Raw genomic sequence first — 25,973 nt, 5'->3', positions numbered from 1 at the left:
ACCTCATGATTGCTGTGCTTATGTTTTAAAATCTTAATATGCTTTATTCTGTTTATTTTGCATTGTTGAATTTCAGATTCCAATAAATTATAATCGTATTATTACTAAATATGTGTATTTAAATTATTATTTTATTATTGTTTACCTTAGTAAGGTCAATGTCTTGATACGTTACATTGTATTGCACTAAGCTATTTTAAAAAATCGGTTTCCTGTGTGGTTTTAGGACTTTTCCACCTTTTGGGATTAATAAAGTGTTAGTTATCAAAAACGTTATATCGATAGTCACTGAAAGAGAGCGGACAGTTGAGGGTTTCTTTTTCCCTCCAGCTTCTCGGTTATGTTTTCTAGTGTAACATCCTCCCATTTCCGGCGCATTTGTGCCCATTTCACTGCAACTTGACGCAGCTGGAGAAGTTTGGGAGGACCGCGGAGGGCAGAACGAGAATCCCCAGAATTCATAGCGATAGACCAACATCAATATGACTTCAAAATGGTTTTCGTTCTGACGTCCCAAATATTTCCAGAGCAGAACAGCTCATCTCAGATGGCCACACTTCAGAAGAGGCGCAGGCGCGAACCGGGAGCCTGACGCAGGCACAGGATCCCGGCCGCTCCTCATCACTCTTCTCCACACTTCAGCTTGAAGAGCTGCTTGTTGTTGCGTTTCTATGAATCAGTGTTTTTCCTCTTTGCCACAGAGCTGCTGCATGCTGCGCAGATCCACAGTCACGCCGCCCTGGAGGATGCTCCCTTTACGGGCTCCAATCTGAGCCGGAAATCCCAGCTCAGAAACAACAAATCGTGCCGGGGAGGAGGGAAACTCCAGGGTTGATTAAGACTTTTATAATATCATCATTTCTCTAAATGAATATCGTGACCAAAATAATTAACTTTGCTGACGTTACTGGATACCTAATATAGAAAATTTGTCGAGGAAAAGAAAAAGAAAGGACGACAGGTGGCGGTATAGGTGATACTCAGTCACCTGTGTGTCTCTTTTGTTGGCAAATTAATCGCTCTGAAAGCTGAAGAGAGAGTTTGTGGCCACAGCGCTACAACAGATAGACAAAAAGAGCAATTACACGATTTTAAACACGATATTATAATTTTAACTAGTAAAATAGCAACAAGCCAGCATTTAAACTGTGCCACAGCCTTCATCCGAAGGCTCCCTGAGTGCAAACATTAGGGACCAGTCACCCTGTTTGAACACTAATTTTTAAAGTTATGTTCAAGCTACACATGAACCCATCACAAACACACTGAATACCTCCATTCAAAGCACAGACACAGATGAAGGCAATCATGCCAGACTTTTTAAATAGAAAATGGGAAACAAGAGGGAAGTCGAACTCTTTTATTAATATCTTTATATTCAAGACTCAAAGGGATTAAAATAAAACACCAAATTTACTAAATCAAAACACAAGCTGCAAAGATTCAAGCAGAGAAAGTGTGTTTTAATTAAATTCTATTCAATTTTATTTATACAGCTCCAAATCACAACAGCAGTCACCTTAAAGTGCTTTATATTGAAAGGTAGACCCTACAATAATACATACAGAGAAAAACCCAACAATCATATGACCCTCTATGAGCAAGCACTTTGGCGACAGTGGGAAGGAAAAACTCCCTTTTAACAGGAAGAAACCTCCAGCAGAACCAGGCTCAGGGAGGGGCGGGGCCATCTGCTGCGACCGGTTGGGTGAGAAAAGGAAGACGGGATAAAGACATGCTGTGTTTTAATGACCGGCTGCTCTGTGGTTAGCTCCTGTGAGGGACCCAAGCAGTGAGGCTCAAGGACAAAGTGTGGAAGATAATTAGATTTTAATCAGATAGAAGAGTTATGAGAAAAATTCCCCAAACTATGAAGAAAAGTAGTTGTTAAGTGAACAGGTTTAAAAATGAGGTCAACCAAACACAAAGGAGGGGAAGCTTACACAGCAACTGTATATAAACCTGAACAAATGGACATATTAAATTAACAGATAATAAAACATGTGTTCCTTTATATCATATTTATTACAACCAGAACATTTTTATTACAACTCGTTAACTGCAGATGCTCTGCAGGGTTTTCCTTCCCAGATCCTCTGCAGTTAACGAGTTCTTTGGAGCTCGGAGAAAACATACAAAGTAAATATGATTGTTTTAATTAAATGTGTGCACTCCTCCTAGAAAACTGAATATATTATATGAAAACCAACAAATGCCTTTAGTTATATCAGTGTTCAAATAAAAAGTCATAATGGATTCTAAACTGTGTGCAGCAGTAAGTATAGTTTCCTAACATCACGTGCATATAAAGATGTGTGTATATGATTGTGTGTAACAGCAGCAGGAATAGGTTTGGTGCTGAAGTGTCTTCACTGTGCCGAGACTCTGCGCTGCCGTCCTGATGTCAGAAGAGAGGTGTTAGTCGCTGTTCTGAGAGCAGCATCGTCTCCCAGGTTTCCAGCGGTTTGTGAATGTCTCCTGTAAAGCTTTGTTTCTGGTTTATGCGCAGAGATGGTTGTGAGCATTCACACTTATGGAAAAAAGCTTAATTTTCCATCTGATATCAGCTACTTTAAAGCTTTTACTGAAGATATCTTTGTGCCCTAAATTTTTGTAGCTGAGGTGCTCTGATTTATGTACTCATACATTCTACGTGTAATTATTGATGACGGGGTGGGAAAAAATGAATAAACTCGGTGAGGGCTCATCAAACTTTGTACATTTGTGTCATGTACATCAGTCCTGCTGGGTGTCCGTGTCTTAATCAGCAGCAGCAGGCCTGCAATTTAAAATGTAGTCTTTCACACTTCTTACTGAAGCAAACTGAAGCTCATTCTGCTCTCTTTTTATTAAAAACAACTTGACCTCTGACCTGGACCTTTGTAACAGCACTGGTCTGTATGCCTGCTGAGCATGCAGGGACTGTCTACAAAGTCCAGCACTGAAATACATCACAGATGGCTGCCCCAGCCTACTTCTTGCTCAGTGCTTGCTTATAAGGGGTCATTTGATTGTAGCGTGTTCTCTGTATTATTGTAGGGTCTTTACCTTCATTATAAAGCACCTTGAGGCGACTGTTGAATGAATAGCTTAAGAATCAACCAATAAACACAGTTTTAGTCATTTGCATGACTTCTGGAAACAGAAGTTTCACGATCCCTCGGAGAGTGTATAAAAGTTAGTGCTGCATCCTCTGGATGAGCACCTAACTCTGATGTGTGTAGCCTGCAATAAATTTAAGATCAGTGACTATTTATATATCAGATAAAATACTTCTACTACTATATATCAGATAAAATACTACTAAGAGAAAGAAAGAAAGAAAGAAAGAAAGAAAGAAAGAAAGAAAGAAAGAAAGAAAGAAAGAAAGAAAGAAAGAAAGAAAGAAAGAAAGAAAGAAAGATTTTTCAGCAGAGTTTGCTCGCCGATTGACTCCCGAGCTACAAGTTACAAAATCCCGCGCTGCACTTGAAGGCAGCAAGAGATCGGAAAATTCTGAGCCAACGTGAAGGCATCACGAAGATGAACGGAAGGAGTTTTGAGTCTTACAGGAAGAGGATTGATTTCGAAAGTTGTTTTGTTCTATCTGTTGAATGCCTGGCGGCCACACCGCCGAGCAGCTGCGCTGGAAAGCACCTGAAGTGATTCCCGCTGCACACAGCCTCCACCGCGGCCATGACGCTTTGATACACACCTGACGGAAGCAGCAGCAGGTAAGCGCGGGTTTATGATGTGTGCCAGCTTTGAGTAAATCACAGCTTCGTTAAAAGTCACTCTACCGTCTGTTTATGCCGCTTCATCGCTGTTAGCCACCCCAGCCGTCGGGGGTGTCAAACTTGCGACCCGCCGGCCAGAACCGGTCGTTTTCGGTCCACCGGCGGTTTTTAAAGTGTGAAAGTGAAAGTACAATTATTAATAAGTCCATATTTTTCATTATGGTGATGCATTACAGAGGAGGGAACGTGTCTGGAAGGTTGGAATTATTGTTAGATGGAGACAAACAGGTCAAAAATCATTAAGAGATTTAAAAAAACAACAGCAACCTTGTTTAGATACAAAAACTCTACATTTAAAGGTTTTCTGTCCTTCCTCTGTGACATTAAATTCTATCTATAGCTTTATAAGGTACACTTTTCCATTTGTTTATTAATAGAAATGTCAGCCAATCACATGGCAGCAGCTCAGTGCATTTAGACATGTAGGACCAGCTGATTTTCAAACAGCATCAGAATGGGGACTTAAAAGTGACTTAAGTGACTTTGAACGTGGCATGGTTGTTGCTACCAGACAGGTGGGTCAGAGTGTTTCAGAGAGTGGTCAGAAAATGAGAAAATATCCAGTGAGCGGCAGTTTTTGGAGTAAAGTGGTGTCGCTGATGGCAGAGGAGAATGGTTGGATTGCTTTGAGCTGATATGGAGGTAACAGTAACTCAAACAACAGACACGTGCTACAGCCAAGATAACACAGAAGCACATCTCTGAATCCACAGCGCGTCGGAGCGCGCGGCAGATGGGCTGCAGGGCCAGACCACAACCTCTCGGTATTTTTGGTGCATCGCTGTTGCTTCAGTTTCCTGTTCTCAGCTAAGACGACAGTTCACACGGGGCACCGACGTTAAACAACAGAAGGTTGGAAGGAGTGAGTGTCAGTTTCTGCTGTGGGTTTCAGATGGTCGGGTCAGAATTTGGCATAAAGAACAGTATGGATCCTGCCTTGTGTCAGCTGTTCAGGCTGCTGCTGGTGTGATGGTGTGGGGGATATTTTCTTGGCACCAACTGATCATCACCTAAACACTACAGCATACCTGAGTGTTGCTGCTGACCACACCCACCCCTTCATAACCACAGTGTTACCTTCTTTTTTCAAGCTCTTAAGACACGCGGCAGGAAACAAACTCCAACCCTGATTTGTATTTTTTTAAAAGTGCCATGGAGATTGACATGAGGTTTTGTAACACTGTCATTAGCATCAGGTATATTTAGCCTGATAAAACTTACTTCCCAAGTACAACAATTCATGACAAATTGAAGTACTCTTCTTGTATTTTCTAATTCTGCTTCTTTAAGCTTTAAAACCTTTGGAGGGACGTGTGTTGTTATGCAGTCGTCTTTCCCACTTCAGATCAGGTCGGGTCTCCTGAACTAAAACATGTTTGACGCTCCGGAGTTACGTAGTCAGCCCATCTTTGAGAATAATGAAGACTTTGCATTAAAAATGAAGAAAACAAACAAGTAAAGCAAACAAAGCAGGCCGATGATGTCGTGGGAAGATGATCACGAGGGGTTTTGAAATCCTTCTTTATTAAAATCAGGCTTCGCTTTACTCCACGAGTCTGAGGTTGCACAGCTGAGGAGCAGCGGCGCTGGTGGCTGAAGTGGCCTGTACCTCATGACTCATAGTGACTAATCTTAATCTTTGTTCATGGCATGACGCTGTGGATAATAACCGTGAGGCTCCAGGCTTTAACAGAAGGTGATTTTAAAGAGCTCTGTGCTGTTATGTTAATGACTACAGTTCTCAGCTTAACCAGACTTCCAAGAAATGCTCATGATGAATATTTAGATCAGGAGGGAAACTGTGGATGTAAGAAGGACTGGCACACACGGTGAAGACAAAGAGGCTGTGTTGCTTTACTTAACAGAGGTCTGTGTGTTTTCCTGCTATTTTTGACCCTTTGACAAGTGAAACTGTGTGCGAGCTTCAGTTTATTAAGAGGAAATTGTTGGAATATTTGTTCAGTAGAGCAAAATGAAACCAATATCCCTGTAGAGCAGTTTGCTTTGCAGACAGAACCCGTACCAAACACACTACAAGATCCAGAAAACGCCTGCTGTCACCGTGAATCATGGAGGAAAACATCGACATGACTGTCGGTGTCTCTGAGTGCCGGCTTTAAGAGCTGAGCATGAAAACACTGCTGAGGGTCTGAAGTGATGCTCACAGCTGAGCCTCGTTCCATAAACATGTTGAATTTACGCCGAAGGTCACTCGGAGTGGCACAGCCTGACTGTTCCAGCCTGTTTAATGCTTTTCTACAGTTGATAAAATAAAAAATAAAGGTGCCCAAAGATGGAAGATTGAGTTCAGAGGGTCGGCCTCAATAAAACCCTGTCCAGCAGTTTCTCGCCCTGCACTGGATCCCCTCAGGGATCGATCGTCAGAGCTGTCGTGGACCAAGAGTTGTCTTAAAGTATGTTGACAGCTCGCTGATTATGAGTTTTCTGCAGGAAGTGGAGCAGGAACGTGGCCTGACCTTCACTAAGTGGTGTGAGCGGTTTTTCCTCCAAAGACCAAAGAAATGTCCAGTGAGCAATGGCGTGTCCAGCGGGGTGGCCTGGGGGGGCACAGGCCACCCCCCCAACCAGACTGGCCACCCCAGGTGCCACCCCAAAGGCAAAACAATAAAATTCAATCAAATATCAAATGTACGATTATGTTTTCACGGTGAAGCTCAGATATCCGAGTGTAAGTGAATGCAGCATCGGCTTCTGCGCTATGTGCATCACGTTAGCAAAGGTAGGAGAGCCAAGCACGAAAGACGCACTGCAGGAAACAATTTTTCGGTGAAAGAAAATGAGGACAGAATAAATGTCCCGGTAAGTAATATTAAGTTTGTTGAGTTTAGTAAACTTCGGTGAAATTAGAATCCCAAGGAAAAAATAACACTTAAAGAATTATTGCAGCCGTCGAATATTTCTGACAGTATGCTACTGAGGGCAGCTAACATAAGAGTTATGAGTTATAAGATATAATCTAAGTCGTAACATTGCTGTATGGAGCTGCAGATTTGGTTGCAGGTTAACATAGCTGGACTGGCCATCGGGCATACCGGGCATATCCCCAGTGACTTATTTTTTATTTTTATTTTGTAAGGGCATGAACAATGAGAGGTGGTGGATTGGCCAGATGCAGGTCGATGTGTAAAAATAACTCAGTTGTTTGGTGGTGGCTATGGCGGGGCTTCCACAGAGGCAGCAGGTGGATGAGGGAAGGGGAGGCAGGAGGAGAGACCCGAGGCAGCCGCCAGTCCGAGTGTCAGGTGAACTGAACTTCAGGTAAGAAGTTATGACCTGCAGTCTATCTGGGTCAGATATGAACTAAGTTTAGGTGGAGTTTATTTTCATGTTGCTGACTTTTTACTGTCAGTTGCAATAACTCATACTGCGTTCTAGCCAGTTTGACGGAGTTTTTATACAGCTGGGTGGGTGCTATGATGTTACTGATAGTGAACTTTATTTTATTCATAAGGTTAGTTAGTAGAGTTGCCAACGGCTCCTTAAAAATGGAATGGTCCCTCATTCAGAGAAAATATTACGCGTTTCGTATTGAGCTGAGAAGAGACGCAGTTTGTCCCGAACTTTAGCTAGAATGGAAAAAGACACAAAGCTGGATTTATTCTGTCTTTATGCTGCACAGCTGCCTCTTCTTTTCTCATTCTCTCCCCCTCTCTCTCCTGTTGCTACTTCAATCATGAAACTGATCGATGATCAGCTGATCGGCTTTTCTCTCTTGTTTGTTTATCGCCCACTTTGCGCCAGAAAGAGGAAACCAGTGGATATTGCGCTAAACAACAGCAGCACGTTTAAGCTTGATCAGCTGTTGTTAGAATTTATTTAATATTAATTTCTAGTATCAGCTGATGTTTGCTGGAGCCACAGCTGTAAAGCTGCTGGTCATGATGTCGGTTTGGATATGTGGTGAGAGGGAAACATGAAGATGAAACCAGGAGATGTCCTTACTGGATCATCAGAGCTGTGATGGAGAAACAGGTTTAACTTTTAGGTGACATGAATGAGTTGAAGTTATGAACTGTTTCTGAGAGACAAATAACACCAGCATCCTTTTCTAAGCAGCTGACAGCTGGTAACTGTGCAGGGGCGGGTCTAGCAAAGTTATGCCAGGGGGGCAGGTAGGGCATTAACAGGGAAAGGGGGGCACAAAGAAATACTTTTCTTTCTTATTCTCATTTAAAATATCTAGCTTTTATTAAATAATTATCTAAATCTTACAACCAAAGTTTTTATCTGATGTAAAATGTATAGAAATCATACATATACCAACAAGACTATACATCACTGTCACAACAGCATTTGTTTTCATTCAAAGGCTTTATGGTTTTACTACCTGGTGGGTCGGCCTGTAGTCAAAATGCCCGATTTTCTGTCCCAGTCCAGCCCTGCAGGTTAATACTGGCAGTGTCACCATGCCAGCTGACTGGATTTCATCATCAGCCAGTGTTGTTCTTTATCAATATTACCAAAGTTTACCATAAGGCAGCATAGAAAGTATTTACTTGCTTTCAGGTTTTATTCAAATGTTAGTCTTTTCAGTTGTTTCCCCACTTTTTTCCTGTTTCAAAATCAAACACCAGTTTGTGAGAAGATTATCTTCTTTTTTTAACAGGCAGATAAAGTTTTGCATTGGCTAATTTGTCAATTGTTTGTTACAAATGTTCATATTTTAATATTAAAAAATGTTTTTGCCCAAAACATATGTGCACTACATGTCAGTAAAAATACTATGCAAATATTGATGTCCTTGAATGCTGAGTAAACACTGACAAAACACTGATTGTATCTCTTGTCCTTTAGCAACGCAGTATCTAAAAACTTTGCACAGTAGTGGTTAAAATCTCATTCTAATAAGAGTTAAAAGCGCATTCGGTTATTAGGTTTACAGGGTTATTGAATTATGGTTAATAGAATTGTTTTTAACATTATCTGCCAATTACATCTGCCACCCTTCTCCAAATCTGTGCCCCTACCTGGCCCCCCCAACAAAAATTTTCTAGACACGCCACTGGCAGTGAGGAGGCTCCTTCATCCTCCCCCTGCGCCCATTTCGGTTCATGTGAACCAGCAGCTCTAAATAATCGAGACAAGAAGTCAAAGTTTGATTTAAATACAGACACTTTAGATAAAACGGTAGATCGGCTGTGGTTTGCCTTTCATTTTTAGCAGATATTCTCAGTACTGCAGATGGAGCGTGTCCTTTCTGTCTGTGATGATTTTTCTTTTCCCGTAGATTATCCCAACTTTAATCTCTGTGACTCTGAGTAATAATAGAGTTTACACAAATTATCTGAATCTGCCACATGACTGGCTAATTTGCACGAATGCACATGGAGCCGTGATCCTAATAAAGTGCTCACGGAGTGAACACTGACAAACAGGAGAAAGTGGAGTTAAATAAAGCTGCTGTTGGCGAACAAAATGAGCAAAACCTCATTATGGAATCTGGAATGTCTAATTAAAGACTAATACAGGTTATTATGTTAGTGCATTATTTAATTATGGCTGCGTTAAAGCGATATTAGGCAGCGAGCTGGGAAATTAAGTAGCTGCTGTAACAGGACACGTTCACCTCGTGTGCTGCTTTGCATCGCTCACATTAAATTTGCCTGGCAAAAAGGCGACGGGAACTCGGGGAACATGTCAGAGCCGTGCAAACTCAATTTAATATAATATATAAAGGCCGTTTTCACAGTTACAGGCCCTCGAGGTGCACGGGTGTGGGTCGAAATTTGACAGTTTTTAATTCGTAGTTTCGAAGCATGTTTCACACCCTCGTAACTTCAGAAGTACAACAGATAGCCAGATGAAAACAAGCCCACACTCAGCGTCTCAGTGTAAAGCCAAAAATATTTTGTTTCGAGCAAATTTTTCTGTAACCAACTTTGATCATTAATATCACAGGATATGTCAAAGTTTCTGAATATCTGCTATTTCTAAAGACATCAGTACCCAAAAATACTGCAAAACATTTGTGAAAATGCATCAGATTTAAGCCAAACGTTTTCATAGTATGAAGGTAAAACAACCAAAGTCATGGCACAGAGCGAGCTGATTCCGCATTACCTCTGTGAGACGTGCTAACGGAGATGCTTGTTGATTTGTGTCAACAGGTAAGAGCAGAGCATAGACATGGCCATTGCACACGTGGCTACGGAGTACGTGTTCAGCGACTTTCTGCTGAAGGACCCGAACCAGGCTCGATACCGCAACGTTCGAACGGAGCTCGCCGTGGACAAGATCGTGACCTGCGTGGCCGTGGGCCTTCCCCTCCTCCTCATCTCTCTGGCCTTCGCTCAGGAGGTCTCAGTCGGTGAGTGAAGCCGGGGGAACGAGCAAAGTTGGCTCCATGACGCAGGTGACTGTGTGATAGTTAAATGTTAGGTGGTAATCTCATGAAGAAGAGTTCATCAGAAGTCACAGAATCCAGCCTGAATAGCCTTTAAGAGACTCCAGCTGCACATCTGTACGCGCCACTGTCATATTTCTAATCATAGAAACGTTTTTGTCAGTTTTCTTCTCCTAAAGCTTTTCATTTATTCATTTTCTGTAGTTTTCCGCTTCTAATCACTGCCCCGTGATGTTTTTCAGTGCGTGTCGGCTAACAGACGGTTCTACCCTATTCATAAATATCTTCTCCTTAAAACACTTCCATTTCCTCTGACGCTGCTTCTGCTTACATGTGGCCGTTTTTCTGTCCTCGCTTCTTGGGTTTACCTGCAGTTTTTCTTCCATGCTGCTCTTAAATTGTGTCCGTACTTTGGTGGCAGATGCAGAAATTATGTTCATAGATAAAGGAAATGGCACAGGTGTGATAAACACATACACATTGGTTTATAAAAAGATTTCCTGTATAAAATATGAGGTCAGTTGGGCTTTTTAGCCTCTCGGGTAGCTTAGTTCCTCGGATCTTGTCTGTGTGGGTCTAAAGTGGTCTAAAGATCTGAACTTGGAACCAGTCCACATGTCTAGGTGTCCATCGGGAAGATGCTAAACTCCAGGTGTGTTTGAATTTGTCTTACAGCAGCATGAAAACACAAGTTTCAGACAAACAACAAATGAATGTTTAAAAGAGATGAAAGAACCTACAGAAGGCCTTTTATTCATCGCCTGGCATTTCTGACAGAACGTCTCCTGAACCAACCAGCTGGCGTCTCTAACGCCGTGTGACTGATGTTTTCTTCAATTTTATTCACAGTCATGTTTAAAAAGCCTCACAGTCTTAACTCGAACCTGTACGAGTCCTGTCTGGGTCACTTCATTCTGTGAGAAATCTTTCTAAGAAATCCACTCAACCACAGACAGATCTGGTCTTGCAAGAATCCTGATCTGTTTCCAGGAAGTATACTGTGGACTTAAGGTTATGCCGTGTCACTCGTGTTGATTCTGACCCTGCTGCTGGGGCTTATTTCATGTCTCCATGTTTCTCTCAGGTACTCAGATCAGCTGCTTTGCTCCGACTAACTTCTCATGGAGGCAGGCAGCTTATGTGGACTCCTTCTGCTGGGCGGCCGTGCACACGCAGACTCTACCTCTGTGGCTGCACAAGGTACACACACAGTGCTACAGTTACTGAAAAGGTGTAAGCCATCTTAATCTCACTGTGTTTGATTCAGAGTGAAAGGAAAGCTTTCTGACGTTCACAGGCAGCCTCGGGTTTGAGATTTCAGGGTGTGGTTCGGATATTTTTAGTAGGGTGCATTCTGAGGACTGTAATGGGCGTGCATGTTTCCTTACATACCTACAACGATCTTTCTATAATGACACCGGATAAACCTGCACAAGAAACTGACGATCAAACAGCTGATCGTGCACAAAAGCACAGTTAACCCTCAGAGCTTTGCTTTCTGCCTTTCAGCTCATTCTGTCGGGTTTGAAACGTGAGTCTGCTCTACCAGTCCTCTTCATGGTTCAGGTTTTTGTCGTTAATGAGAAAGGGCATACCCATATCTTTCTTTTGTTATGATTCACCACTTTTTTGGGGGGGGTTTGTGGTTCTTATGTCACTCAGTCTGTAGTTGGTTTCATTTCTAAGTAAAATCCACTGGAGTCTGGAGCCTAATCACAGAGAGAAGCTTAGATTCAAATCAAACTATCGGTTCGCCTTCACACTTTCACTCTTGGCTCATTCCCTCTCTAAATCTGCTGATTTCTTTTTGTTTTTCATTTAAAAATGTTTGTTTGTTTGTTAAAATAAAGAGTTGATATTAAGTGAGTGTGATCGCCATGGGAAACTTTGTTTCCACCCTTTTTAATTCACTTTATTTTTGGAGACTACGTGGAGGCATCCACATAAAACTGTCACTTCTTAAAAAGGCCACATTTTACACCCAGTCCAAGTGATCTGTCTGTGATCTGTCTGTCATAGTTTCAATAGCAAAATGGAACTGTATTAATATCTGTCACCTAAAGAACAGAAACAAGCTGACACTCAATATAAGAGCATCAATAAACAAAAAGGCGAGTTTTGAGAAGTCTCTTAAATGTTTCATAAAAAGGTCGATGTGAAGCTCAGAGCCTTCAGCCCACAGTGAAGGCTCTGAGCCCAGAGGCGTGGAGGTTGGGCGAGGGATAGAAAGCAGACGCGTGGTTGGGTGCAGCAGGTCAGAGGGGTGCTGAGGGGTCAGTGGAGATTTATGAGGGTGGGGGTGATATGTGCCCAGAGCTAAGAGCCTGTTAGAAGGTGAAGGTTTGGACAGAGTGGAGATCTTTCAGGGCTTTGCTGGAAATCCCACTGCAGTAATCGGGCCGGCTGGCTGAGGGTCTCTGCTACAGAGCCAGAGAGAAGATTAAACATTTAGTGAATAAACATTTCAGTTTATTCACATCTGTTTAATTTCTTAAAGCACTTGTAAACTTTATGGTTTATGATGTGAGATACTACTCCACAGTAAGACCAGAGAACTGAACACACACTCTCTCATTTCTCTATGAAAGTGAAACTGTTATCTCTGTCTGTTTCATCAGGCATTAGTTTATCAACGCAAACACCAGCATAACAGCAGCCTCGGTGTCAGTGTGTCAGCTGTCCACACCTTTCTTTTATCAGCAGTCGTATTTGTGGAAACGTCACCGCTAATGTGATTGTTTATGTCTTATTTAAAGCTCTGCTGCCTCCTCTCCTGTGTCCTCTCTCCAGTTCTTTCCTTACATCCTGCTGCTGGTGGCCGTGCTCATGTACGCCCCGGCGTTGTTCTGGAGATTTTGCGCTGCGCCGCTCCTGCAGTCTGACCTCGCCTTCATCATGGAGGAGCTGGACCGCTGTTATAACCGCGCCGTCACTCTGGCCAAACGGATGGCGACAGCGGAGCAGCCGTCCGCTGACAGGTACAGCACTTTACAGCCAACAGGGTGGGAAGGATGCACTTCATTGTTTGGGAGCATGGCAAAAAGCTTCCAATCAGTGGAATAACTGTTGCATCCACTGGTCTGACTGTGTGTTTACCAGCAAATCCATAAAGAACCAGCACGACCTCACTTTAATCTGCTCTTTCTACCCTTTCTTCCCACAGCGATCCCACCGAGGGCTGCTTCAATTACCCAATGGTGGAGAAGTTCTTGATGACCAAGCGCTGCTCGCGGAAGCTGATCATTTACTACTTCCTGTGCCGCGTTCTGACTCTGCTCACCCTGCTCTGCGCCTGCGTCTGCCTGGGCTACTACCTCCGCCTGGCCTCCACTACAGACGACTTCGGCTGCAAGCTGCGTGTCGGCCTGCTCGAGTCAGACACCGGCGTCCCCGACAGGGTGCAGTGTAAGCTCATCGCCGTGGGAGTCTTCTCCTTGCTGAGGTATTTTCCTGAGCTTTGCATTGAAGAGTTTATGCATCAAAAATCAGAATAAGCTTTGATTTGTGCTTTACAAACAAGTTTACCTGTGGTGCAATGATTAGATCTGAACTCTTTTGCTTTCAAGAATAGTAAAAACTGAAATTCATTAAACTGGGAATGGCAGACTGCAGGTACCAGGCAGGGGGTTAAAAAAAGTGGCATAAATTGCAGTTCCTCTAACGCCCACTAGAGGCTGGCTCCAAAAGAGGAGTCAGTCTCCAAAAGACACATTTTTGACACATTTCATTGGATAAAAAGAGTTTTTTGTTGCCATTATGCCAGTAGGTTGGTCTTTTGGGATACTTAAGGCCTCCATCTCTCTGATTACTCTTCTCAGCTTCGTAAACTTGATCGTCTTCGCCACGTTGATTCCAGTTGTGATCTACGCCAGTCTGCGTCCCCTCTACTGCTATGACCACGCCCACTTCCTTGAAACCTACCAATCACTGCCCACTGTGAGCGTCCTGCCCAAACCCGGTGGCCAATGTGACGATCTCTCGCTCTACCTGCTCCTACTGGAGGAGAACATCAGTGAACTGAAATCCTACAAATATATGAAGGTGTGTATTTTAAAGCATCAGAAATGACAAACGGCCGAACTTTGTCTGTGTTTAAGTGAAGTTGTTTGACCATAAAATCAAATCATTCGTACATGAGAAACCAGATCCTTCTGTTGTGTTTGGAATAGTTACGTTGACCCGATTTCCCTCTTTATGTCCCATTCTCCCATTTCATGTGTTGTGATAAAATCCCACATTCTGATTGGCTTAAATAGATGTTGCACAAGAAACTCGGGGCTAAAAAAAAGGCATCGTGGCTCTCTGACTATGTGAGCATATGAATGAGAGCATGAAACCAAACATCATCCTTTTATGCCTGTTAGAAGAAAACAAAGTGCATATGACTCCTTCACATGTTAAATGCCAAACCTCTCCCAGTTTACCCTTCATTGTCAGAAACTGTCCCACATAAGCATGCTCTTTGTCCTACATGTGGTTTGGTAACTCTAATACTGGGAAAAAATATCTCAGAAAGTTGTTTCAGTTCATCTGGATGGAACATTTTCATTGTGAGAAGCGTTTTGATCACTAAGTCTCAGCAGACCTTATAAACAGTATTATAAGAGTGTGACTTTTATCATCCACAGTGCCGTGATCCATTCCCTGTGAATAGCCCACATGACCACTGACCATTTATGATGACGCTCTCGTGGTTCATTGTTATGTAATCGCACTGGTTTCTATGGTTACGCAACGTTAGCGTTTATAAGGTTGTGGAAACGTGCGGCCAGTTGAGGCGCGGATGAGTGAGGACACATTTCTCCCACTGAAAGCGTTGTGCAGGTCCAGAGAATCAACTTTGTGGTTATTGGACATGCATGAACACATAAAAAGTACTGCAAACTGAATTGGAGGCACATTTTTAGCTTTCTTCATATATGCACTTGTGTTTTGTTGTGGTGTTCCTGCAGCCCTGCCGGGTTTAAATAAAGCATGTTTTAGTATCCTACATGGTGCGTTTCTTCCCTGACGATTTCTGGCCGTAGGTGTTGGAGATGTTGAGGAGACGAGGCGAGCACGCCGGAGAAAGCTTCGACCCCATGGGCCTGCTGCAGAATCTCTGCCTGGTGAAGATGGACAACGTAGACGGGTTGAAACCCACCAGTGCTTCAGCGATGCCTGATAACGACGAGGGTCCAAACTCGTCCAAAGAAAACGGCAGCAAGACGGAAACGGAGATGAAAGGTGAGAAAAGAAACAGCTTTGAAATCTCACTGGAAGGAGTCGGTGCTCTCGTAAGGATGTGGATGAAAAAGTATAATCTGACATCACAGTGGTGTTTATTTACCGGAGGGACAGAGAAGCGACAGACTGCAGGTTTCTGAGGAGATGATGGTTCAACCAGCAGAACCAGTTCCCTGCGATTCCAGAATATGAATAACAGCTGCAGTTTCAAGGCTTCAGCCTCAGGTTTAATATTAAAGTTGTTACAAATCTGGAAGAATAAGTTCCCACTCGAGCTCTTTGGAATCTGGCAGAGAAATCTGATATTCTTCAATGACCCAGTCAGTACTTGATCTTTTATTAAATACTAAATTGTAAGTTGTGAACAGTTGACGCAGCACTGTGAACTCTGTTTTTACAAACCTCTACAGACAGGTTTTCAGGTCCATTTCAGTAACAGACGGGCTTATTTGTGTGTTTTTAGAGCTCAGACCTCTGCTGCAAGAGAACAGCGATGCAGCAGGAAGCGGCGACGGAGGCGTTCTCCGACAGAGACCGATGTGATGATTCAGCGTGGGATTAACAAACTCAGACTTTAAATCGTTTTCTTCAGAGGAGAGAGGATGGAGAGTGTGTTTTTTGTCTGTCCGGTAGATCGTGGAAAAATGGCAGGACGCTGGAGGATGATTGGCTAAAACTCCCGATGGTACTGATTTCGACTTCCTCTGAATTTTTTTTTTTTAAGGACAATTTCAAACACTACAATCCTGAAAGCTTAACTTGGATTTTTACATTTTCTGACACACAATCACTGAATATGGAGCTCCTGAAAGGTCGCACTGGGAACATCTTTCCTCCTGACGATGCTTTTATGTTCCCGCTGACGTGTTTTGGTCCAGCCTTCGTGTATTATGTAATGTATGCATTGCTCATTTACACAGCCACTTCCCGAATGCAGAACTTTATAAAAACATCTGTTTATAAAAACACTGTGACCCGGTTCCACCTCTGCTGCCTCGGTCGCCCTTATCTGCTCCCTGTGAGAATCTAGCTTCCTGCAGGGTCGTTCGTTAGGATTTTTATGCATAAACAAAGCAGGGAATCAGAGCAATGCAAGGTTGTTTTCTTTCTGTTGTACATTCACGGTTCTCGCTCTATCTGCTGAAAAATCTCCCAGGACTTCATCAATAAGCCAAAAAATAAGCCTGAACAACCTCAATGACAGATTCAGACTTAAAAAAATATATGTGTGTGTGTGTTCTTTTTTTTTTGGCCTTTGCTGTGTCTCAGGGTGTTTAACAGGCTTAATGCATGGAACATCTTCATGGACATAGTGTCAGAGTCTGATAAACCTGCGCTTTGGGCCACAAAAACACTTCTAGTTGTCTGTGTGAAAACAGCCTTCAGTGACCTCGGTAAACACTCTCCCGATGGCCTTGTGAGCTCAGCTGCAAGGTTCAGGCTATATTTAATAAAACGTGAAATTCTTTTTGTAAATTATGATCGTTTATCCTGTTGACTTGTCAGTCTCAAGTCGTGACACAGTCAGTTCTGGTCCTAACTGATCACGTCGTGTTTCAAAAACAGTCATTTCAGGAGCTCCGTATGGTTCCATGATTATCAGACAAAAGTTTACCTTCCAGTCAGGGTCTCGTTCACGAGTGAGAGAAGAAGGGAGCGTCTGTGGAGACCTGAGCGTGGAATCTTTTCCACCCTCATCGTGACCGAAGTGATGAGCTTTCTCTTCCTTTAGAGACCAGACGAGGCGCTCAGAGGAGAGCCGCTCCTCCTCCTGCCACTAAAACTGCTTTTAAAGTCAATATTGTCAGACTGATTGTTCCTGCGAGCTGCCTTAGTGGGAGAACGAGTTTTTCATGCGATTGTCAATCACATTTCAAGTCAACGTTAGCGCTTTAAAGGAAAATGAAAATGAAACTGGAATCATTAAAAGGTAGCTAACTCATGAACATGCAGTCCCAGTATTTGTTCAGGGTTTGGCTCCCCAGACTGATTTCCTGCTTAAGAACTGAACGTTTTTCTCATGTGTGGATGTGATTAAACTGTCCTTTGCATGTCAAGCTACAAGAAAAAGAGGTACAACTGCATGAAGCTTGGTTTTGTGTACATATTTTTTAGGTTACAAGGTTTTCTTTGTTTAACATAGACGTAAATAATCCAAAGTCAGGTTTTAGGTTTTATCGCTGTGAGAGAACTCGTGTAAATCTCTCAGATGTTCAAAAGTCTTGATCTGGAAATCAACTCGTCGTGTCTGCTGGGGGATCTCAGGGATAAAATCCTCTCACTGGACTCTGTGTGATCGTCGGTTTTTGTGTTTTTAAAGTGCCTGTGGAACTTTTTTGCATGCATTGATGAAACTTGTTCTCTTCACTCCACACCAGTGACTGTTTTCTGAACTTGTTTGTGTTTTGAATGTCATGGCTGAGTATTATTGGGATTCAGATTTGTGCAATGTGTAAAGAGAGACTTGATGTTGTTAACGTTTCCTGTGTTTCTGGATTTGAAGTGAAAGTTTGTTCATTCGTAAACACGACTGCAGTGGTTAAAACTGACCTCACCATAAACTGTGTGTGTGTTGTGTGGGTGGGTCGGGGGCTTGAGCAGATCTATACAATGCTCAAACACATGGTGCTATTTACATCCTTAAACTCGTGCTGTTTGGTGGCCCAATCTGACCTCAGGGGCCAGACCAGTTGTTTTTTTGTTTTTGTTTTTCTTCTTCTTCTTCTTCAATCTGAGCTGCAGGCAAGATTGTTAAAAAGCTGCGCAGAAAAAGGGAATATTTACTGAGAGAAAGCACGCATAAACAAATAATTTGTAATTATACAAAGACTCCTGACAAAAAAGAAAACTGAGGGGAAAGAAGACAAAAAGGAGCTCAGAGCAGGAGAAAAGACAAAGTACAGGGGAGAGCATCATAGAAGCCGTCAGCATCTTAGACCTGTTGCAGCATAACTATGGGAGGTTTCAGGGTCACCTGATCCGAACTGGGAAGTGGTTCCACAGAAAGCTGAAGGTTCTGCCTCCTGAAACCACGAGTAAGGCCTGCAATCTGAGAGCAAAGTGCTCCGTTGGTTAATATAATACTACAAAGTCTTTAACATATGTCTGTCATGGCTGTGTGCAGGGAGAGAGGATCCAAAATGCAGGACTCACAAACGCAGAGACAAAAAGTTGAACTTAAACAGCTTTATTTCTGTGCACAAACTGAACTGGGAATACAAAAAAACTAGCAAACAGAACAAACGGGGGTGGTATGAAGGTACGATGCAGACACTAAATACAAGAGGTTTACAGAGCTAAGCGGAAACAGCTGGGAGACACGGCTGACGCTGATTACACTGACGAGACAGGGAGAGCACAGACCTACAAAGTAAAACAGGAAGTAAACAGATGAGACACAGAACTTAACAGCCGCAGACTAATTAGCAGACGTAATATCGTGGACAGACAGAGGGAACACAGAAAAGTGGGACCAGGGGAGGCACAGAACAGAAACCTACCAAATGGCAAATCTTAATGGAATAAACAAGAACATAATAAAGAAACACAAAACACTGAATCACCAGACTCAGGACCACCACAATGTCAGGCTGATTTTTCAGATTATTTCATAGGACTGCAGCGTGAGGACCTCTGACTGTGGGACAGGATCTGTGGGAATTCCAGTAATCCAACATGTCTATTAAATCACCGTGAGACACCCAACCTTCATGTTTCAACAACATGAGATAAACATGATTCCCATGAATGTGCGTCGTGCTTTTGATATGAGCACCTCTGCTCCATTAACCTCCAGCTTACTCACCAGAACAGATTCAAACTTTTACTAAAAATGGATGTCCAGTGATATATTGATGAATTATGATGCTGGCGAGTGCACTGTTTTACTGTGGTTGGACCTGCCTTTGATACTGTCGACCATCATATTCTGTTAGATAGACTAAAACACTGGGTGGGTATATCAGGAACTGCTTTGGAGTGGTTTAAATCCTATCTGTGTGACGATCCTTCTCTGTGGCTACCTCCAAGTTCAGGTCCTCTCTCGCTTCTCTTGCCTATGGTGTGCCACAAGGTTCTGTCTTGGGACCCTTACTATTTTTTTGTTGTATTTACTCCCTCTTTAGGAGATTCTCAGCACTTTTAAGGACATTTCGTATCATTGTTATGCAGATGATATTCAGCTATATATCTCCTTTAGGCCACATGATGTTTCTAAACTTCAAAACTTGCAGAGATGCTTAGATTATATCAAAGGTTGGATGGCTGATAATTATCTTCGACTTAATGCTGAGAAAACAGAAGTCCTTGTCTTTGCTCCTGATAAATTTGTACCTTTGGTAGTAAAAGATTTAGGCCCCCTCGCTTCTTTTGTTAAATCTTCTATTAGGAATCTTGGTGTTACATTTGACTCAGCTCTGTCCTTGGATATTCATGTTAAATCTCTGGTCCGCTCCTGTTTCTACCACTTAAGAAATATTGCTAAGCTGAGTCCTATTGCGTCACGTTCTGAACTTGAAATGATTATACATGCTTTTTCATGTTTCGTGTTGTTTAGACCATTGTAACTCGTTGTGTATCTGTCTAAGTAATGCTTACTTGGAACGTCTGCAGGGTGTTTAAAATGCTGCTGCAAGGCTTTTGACCAAGGCTTCCAGGTACACCCATGTCACTCCCCTGCTGATCCAGCTGCATTGGCTCCCCATTAAATTCAGGGTCCATTTTGAGATTATAATTCTGACCTTCAGGGCTCAGCACGGACTACCTCCAATTTACATCAGTGATCTTCTTCATCCTTAAATTCCCAGCAGGTCCCTGAGGTCTTGTGACCAGGGCTTGCTGGTTGTCCAGCACACCACATTAAAAGAAAAGGTGACAGAGCTTACTTTACTTTAATCATTTTATAGATTTTTGTACATAAATAATTTCCAGCCTAAATGATGCAGAAAAAAAGTACATATTCACATCTGAGCTTAATTTCAGATTGATCTGCTGAAATGTTCATTTTACATTTGTTTTAAAAAAAATGTTCACACTATGAAATTATATTTATAACAGGAAAAATTCTAAAATAATAGTTTTGATTCAAATAAAATTGCAAACTTTTATTCAACGAATTCAAACCATTTTTTTCATTAATTGAGTTGCTGTTACTCAAATGGTACTGCGCTCTCTGATTGGCTTACTGGTGACCGCGTGTGGCGCTTCGAAGAATGGCACTTTTCCTCCGGAGTTTTGCAGAGGTTTTCTTTGGGAATATGTAGCACGTTTTAACCTTGAAGTGCCCCACCCCTTCCGTCCCTTGTGTATCTTAGCTTATCTGTGCTGTTTGCCACGTTTATTACCTGCCTATAAAGCTGACCTGCTTTGACTTTTACATTTTAAGGTAAGTGGTTTAGAAGCTCATTTACACAACTCACATGTTTTTCTTCCGAGCGTGACGGGAAAATGCGCAGTGACATAAATTATTCAACAGGGGGCGCTGATATTTGGTTACATTAGAATGACCATTATGTATATATTTTTTAATGCGTTTGGAGTTTATGTGTTGAGGAATTGAGGAAAAATATGTATATTGATAAAATAATAACTTTTAAAAAACTACAAAGAGTTCTTGTGTCCAGATTAATGAGTAATTTTGGTTCATTTGCATTTTCCTCTTGTGGTCATTAGATGAGGGGGGTGATTGTAATTTTCAAATGGTGTGTATTTGTGTAGCGCTTTACTAGTCCCTAAGGACCCCAAAGCGCTTTACACATCCAGTCATCCACACATTCACACACTGTTGGTGGCAAGCTACATTGTAGCCACAGCCGCCCTGGGGCGCTCTGACAGAGGCGAGGCTGCCGGACTCTGACCACCACCAGTAGGGTGAAGTGTCTTGCCCAAGGACACAACGACCGAGACTGTCTGAGCCGGAGCTCGAACTGGCAACCTTCCGATTACAAGACGACCTGCCAACTCTTATATAAAAATATTCTGGTTTATTAAACTAAACTATAATTTATAGTATATTTATACTCTATAGCACGTGTACTAACACGTGCATGTGCGCCGGACCCGCGTGATTTTGCTGTCTTTAGCAGGTAATAAACTCCCGCCAAAGCAAAAATTCGCTCTGAGTGAATTCAGTCGTTGTTAATGAGTAAATTTTTAGAGTGTTTTTATTTGGATTGTTTTCTGGTTGTTTGTTGCACTCGGACATGTTCACAGACGTGTTTTCGTGAGCAGCGCTGTTCATACTCCGAGACCGTAGCGGGAAACTGTTGGTTGCCTAGCAGCAGTTAACGAAAAGACCGGAAGTCACTGTGCTTCAACTCGAAAACTTTTGCATTTATCCTCTTTTCCCCGAGTATCAGACAAACTCGTTTAGCAGCGTGCTTGACCTTTGAGTTAGCTGAACTTCCTGGTGGTCTGTTGGTGGATTTAAGGAGGTTAAATGGATGAAAAAAGTTATCTTTCAGCTAGCTCTTGTTGCGCAGATGCAGCAATGCATGATGGGAAATTCTCCCGGTATTTGTAAAGCTAAATAACCTTATGGGGCTCTGTTGGAAACTGCTTCATGTGTATATATAAATAGTGTGTAGTCCCAGCTTCCTACAGACTGTGTTTGTGTTGATTGTGAGATTGTGAGCACCGTGAGTGTGCACGGTTTGTGTGTGAAACACTTCCCTATGCGTGAGCTGAAGAACTCATACTTACCTGGTAGGAGAGATACCATGATCAAGAAGGTGGTTCTCTCAGGTTGAGGCTCAGCCGTTGCACTCTGGCTTTGCTGAAAGCCTGCGGATTCCCCAAATGTGGGAATCTCGACTGCATAATTTCTGGTAGTGGGGGACTGCGTTCGCGCTCTCCCCTAATCATATGTTGAAAGGAAATTGTGGCGACATTTACGCTTATTATGAAGAACCAGGTCATTTAACATGTGTATATGAAGATGATATGACTGATGTGGAGTAGCGTGCAGTTTCCTCGTTTCTCCGCTAGAGGCCGGTAGAGCTCTGTAAATGTTCAGAGACGTCACAGATAAGATAAGAAGAACTTTATCCCGAGGGAAATTACTTTGTCATACACATGCTCAACGCAGCAAGAGAGACAGAGGAACAATATATACAATAAGAATACTAGTATACAGTAATCTAAGGAGCTTGGAAAGAAAAGCGTCTGGACTTCTTTGAGTTGCTTGAAGATGTTTCACCTCTCATCCGAGAAGCTTCTTCAATTCTAAGGGCCAAATGGTGGAGAGTCCCAGATTTAAACCCAGTGGGAGTTTTCCCCCCCAAAGAGGGACAAAGGACCCCTGATCCTCTACCTAAATATGATTAGGTAGAGGATTATGATTAGGACTCTCCACCATTTGACCCTTAGAACTGAAGAAGCTTCTCGGATGAGAGGTGAAACATCTTCAAGCAACTCAAAGAAGTCCAGACGCTTTTCTTTCCATGCTCCTTAGACTACGATGACCTGGATGACTGAGAACCTTCACAGACAGTATACAGTAATATACAGTAGGAAGAATTGGATTAATCAGAATCAGAATCAGAATACTTTATTGATCCCTGGGGGAAATTATTTTTTGTTACAGTGCTCCATTTTAAACCAACATTAAGACAAGACAGACAATACGCTAACTAAGAATAGTACAATATATACATATATATATACATACATACATAAGTCACTTATAAATAAATATTTGGAAAAGAAACATGTGTAGTTGTAGCAGCAAACAGTGTGTTAAGTGGATGCGTTGTACAGGGAGATGGCCACAGGCAGGAATGATTTCCTGTGTCGTTCAGTGGTGCTTTTCGGTAATCTCAGTCTCTCACTGAACGAGCTCCTGTGACTGACCAGCATGTCATGGAGTGGGTGGGAGGTGTTATCCAACATTGTCTTTATCTTGGACAGCATCCGCCTCTCCGACACCACCTTGAGGGAGTCCAGCTCCATCCCCACAACATTGCTGGCCTTACGGATCAGTTTATTAAGTCTGTTGGCATCTGCGACCCTCAGCCTGCTCCCCCAGCATGCAACAGCATAGAGGATCGCACTGGCCACAACAGACTCATAGAAAATCCTCAGCATTTTCTGGCAGATGTTGAAGGACCTCAGTCGCCTCAAAAAATAGAGACGACTCTGGCCCTTCCTGTAAAGTGCTGTGGTGTTTTTAGCCCAGTCCAGTTTATTGTCAATGTGTACTCCAAGGTATTTATAGTCCTCCACAATGTCAACACTGACCCCCTGGATTGAAACAGGGGTCAAGTGTTTCCTGGTCTTCCTGAAGTCCACGATCAGTTCCTTGGTCTTTAACTAACTGTTAGTAACATATAACTAAATGGTAAGGATTTACAGCTTCATCATCTAGACGAGTGTCACTTTTAACTTTGCAGATATTGTTCTCAGATATTGGACTCCAGGTGGCCTGTCTGGTGGATTTAAATCAGGGTCGCGTGTGTTTGTTATCTTTTAAATGCAGTGCCTGGCCACATTCAGTATTTAAAGTTAGTATTTCTGTAGGAGTGCTCACTGGATTCAGATTCTTATTGTTCAAAGTGCTCTTTGGAAGTGAAACATGTATATAAGTTTAAAAACAAAGAGCTCTGAGGCAGTCACCTCAAAGTTGAGGTGGATGTGACAAAGCTGCAGATTTCCTGTTTCGTAGCTATGCTGTTATTTGCTGCTCTGTGTTGTTTTTTACTGTTAAAAATAAATGTTATCTATTGAGGTTTTGCTGTCATGTGACTCATCATGACACGTCATTTTGGGTGTGTGAAGTTGTAGGGTCAAAAATTAAGACCTTAGTCACACAGGTCTGGAGACGACCCTCCAGTCTGAGTGGTCGCTGAAAGACCTACGATTGGGTAAATGTGTATTCCCTGGTTGGCAGGTAGATAGAAACCTCCTTGTGTTAGCTTTGGTTGCACATTGTTGCGGTTCTGAGTAGTTTGCATGCAGGACGCCAACTTGTCTGCAAACACTCGCCAACTTCTCCGTGAGCAGTAGTGAAACTGAAAAGTGAGTGTTTGCCTTCACAGTAAAACCTTTTTAACGTGCAAGTGTTTGCAGACAAGTTGTTCGGGTCGAGAAAATGTTGCATACCTTTGTTTAGCGTCCTTACATGATTTGCTGATTGCTAAAATCAGTATTTTTTGACATGTCAGGGTGATGATATGACGACACTCCCTCCTGCAGCCAGCTGAAACGTAGCCACGCCACCTTTATCTGGAGCGCTGATGATGTATCCGATGATGTCATTTGCAAATGGCTGTCTATGTTAGCAGATGAGCTACAGGTGTTTGTTATTTGGTACATGCAGTTCACCCATGTTAACAGGGACCATAGAAATGTAGCAGGCATGCTGTATAAAGCGTATAAAGAACCAGCCCATGTACCATAATAGTTATTTGTTGTGTTGTTAAAGAAGTTCAGACATTCAGTGGTGTGTTGTGCTGTCAGCCTTCTTTATCTAATCATTGGATCTCTGGCATATGCCTTTCACGCCACCTCTGTCACCCTAAGCTGTTAAAAACTCAAATGTCCCCTGTGCACTTTACGCTGCCTGACATTTGACCACAATGAAAAACAGTCGATTTGTCCTCTGTATATCTCAGCATGGAGGTCAGAAGCCAGAACCTGCTGGAGGAGGCAAAGCTCCAGGTGGGTGAATCGCAGCTGGGGAAAAGTGGCTAAAATGCATGTGAATACAGTAGGGCTGCCACAAACGATTATTTTGATAGTCGACTAGTCACCGATTATTTTTGCGATTAGTCGACTAATCACATCATCATCCATTGGACATACAGCGTACAGCTTATTGCACCAGCAGCATCTGCTCTTATATAACTATCATTAGCTTACAGCTTTAAGTGTTTAAGTTAAGTGCTAATTAAAAATAAAGACAAGATGATAGTTTATTAAAGTTTAATGAAATTTGCAGATTGTTTCGGTGAAGTTTAATAAACTCCTTGCTATCTAAAATATAACAGGACACCGGAGTATATTCTCCAGCATCTCACACTTCTGATAATCAGCTGTCTGCTTGATGTTTATTCAGCTGTGTAAAAACTATAACTTTAATCTCAGCCAAACCGATTTACTCAGGAACAAATAAAATACTAAAAAAAGCCAAACAATAACATTTTAAGCTAAGTGACGGCAGTGGGTTTGAAAACGATTTGCCGGGAGTCCGGTGTTCTCACGGCTCTAGTTAGCCTAGCCCCCGGCTAGCTATCGAGCTAGTGGGTAACAGACGTCTCCGAAAACGTCGGAGCGCTTTTGAAAATATGTGGTGTCCTGATAAACTGAGCAGATATTTGAGGTTTACACAGCTACATTCTCGCCTGAAAATATGTTAAACGTTTATTTTGTGACCCGGAAAGAATAATAAGAGTAATATAAAAACTAACTAGCTGCCGCCATTGTTGACAACAGAGCTGGGCTGCGCTGGGACGGAGCTACTTCTTCTTCTTCGGGGTTTAACGGCAGCTGGCATCCTTGTACATGCAGTGCTGCCATCTTCTGTTTCAGTCCGTTATTACACTCTTAAATCCTGCTACTTATTCCTGCGTCTTTTGTGATCTTACAAAGCTTCAAACGACGCGTCGACTATT

General features: G+C 42.5%; 1 protein-coding gene and 1 non-coding gene across 2 annotated transcripts; both read left to right on the top strand.

Annotated features, from left to right (window-relative positions):
• The first annotated feature begins 3,560 nt into the window (after positions 1 to 3,560).
• On the top strand, positions 3,561 to 17,944 carry LOC146654626 (pannexin-1-like). Its single transcript, XM_085380252.1, has 8 exons — positions 3,561 to 3,713; positions 9,905 to 10,104; positions 11,225 to 11,340; positions 12,931 to 13,118; positions 13,304 to 13,582; positions 13,959 to 14,181; positions 15,168 to 15,366; positions 15,830 to 17,944. Exons 2-8 carry the CDS (start codon positions 9,924 to 9,926, stop codon positions 15,907 to 15,909), a joined length of 1,266 nt encoding a protein of 421 aa, XP_085236378.1. The 5' UTR covers positions 3,561 to 3,713; positions 9,905 to 9,923; the 3' UTR covers positions 15,910 to 17,944.
• Positions 17,945 to 22,057: 4,113 nt separating this feature from the next.
• Positions 22,058 to 22,222, top strand: LOC146654625 (U1 spliceosomal RNA). Its single transcript, XR_014907409.1, has one exon. It is a non-coding gene; the product is annotated as a U1 spliceosomal RNA (small nuclear RNA).
• The last annotated feature ends 3,751 nt before the right edge of the window (positions 22,223 to 25,973 follow it).

Source organism: Rhamphochromis longiceps, linkage group LG14, assembly GCF_057381845.1.
Source record: "Rhamphochromis longiceps isolate RC_006_pf linkage group LG14, R_longiceps_female_GT1.1, whole genome shotgun sequence".
In the NCBI taxonomy this organism is placed as follows: domain Eukaryota; kingdom Metazoa; phylum Chordata; class Actinopteri; order Cichliformes; family Cichlidae; genus Rhamphochromis; species Rhamphochromis longiceps.
Note: the sequence above shows the minus strand (reverse complement) of the source record. Positions and strands in the feature narration are given on the sequence as shown.

What these genes read in the sequence shown, in the direction of transcription:
- LOC146654626 (XM_085380252.1), top strand. Translation starts at nt 9,924, where the DNA reads ATGGCCATTGCACACGTGGCTACGGAGTACGTGTTCAGCGACTTTCTG. An exon ending in TACCTCTGTGGCTGCACAAG is followed by an intron (nt 11,341 to 12,930) that starts GTACACACACAG and finishes TCCTCTCTCCAG; the next exon opens with TTCTTTCCTTACATCCTGCT. An exon ending in GACGGAAACGGAGATGAAAG is followed by an intron (nt 15,367 to 15,829) that starts GTGAGAAAAGAA and finishes GTGTGTTTTTAG; the next exon opens with AGCTCAGACCTCTGCTGCAA.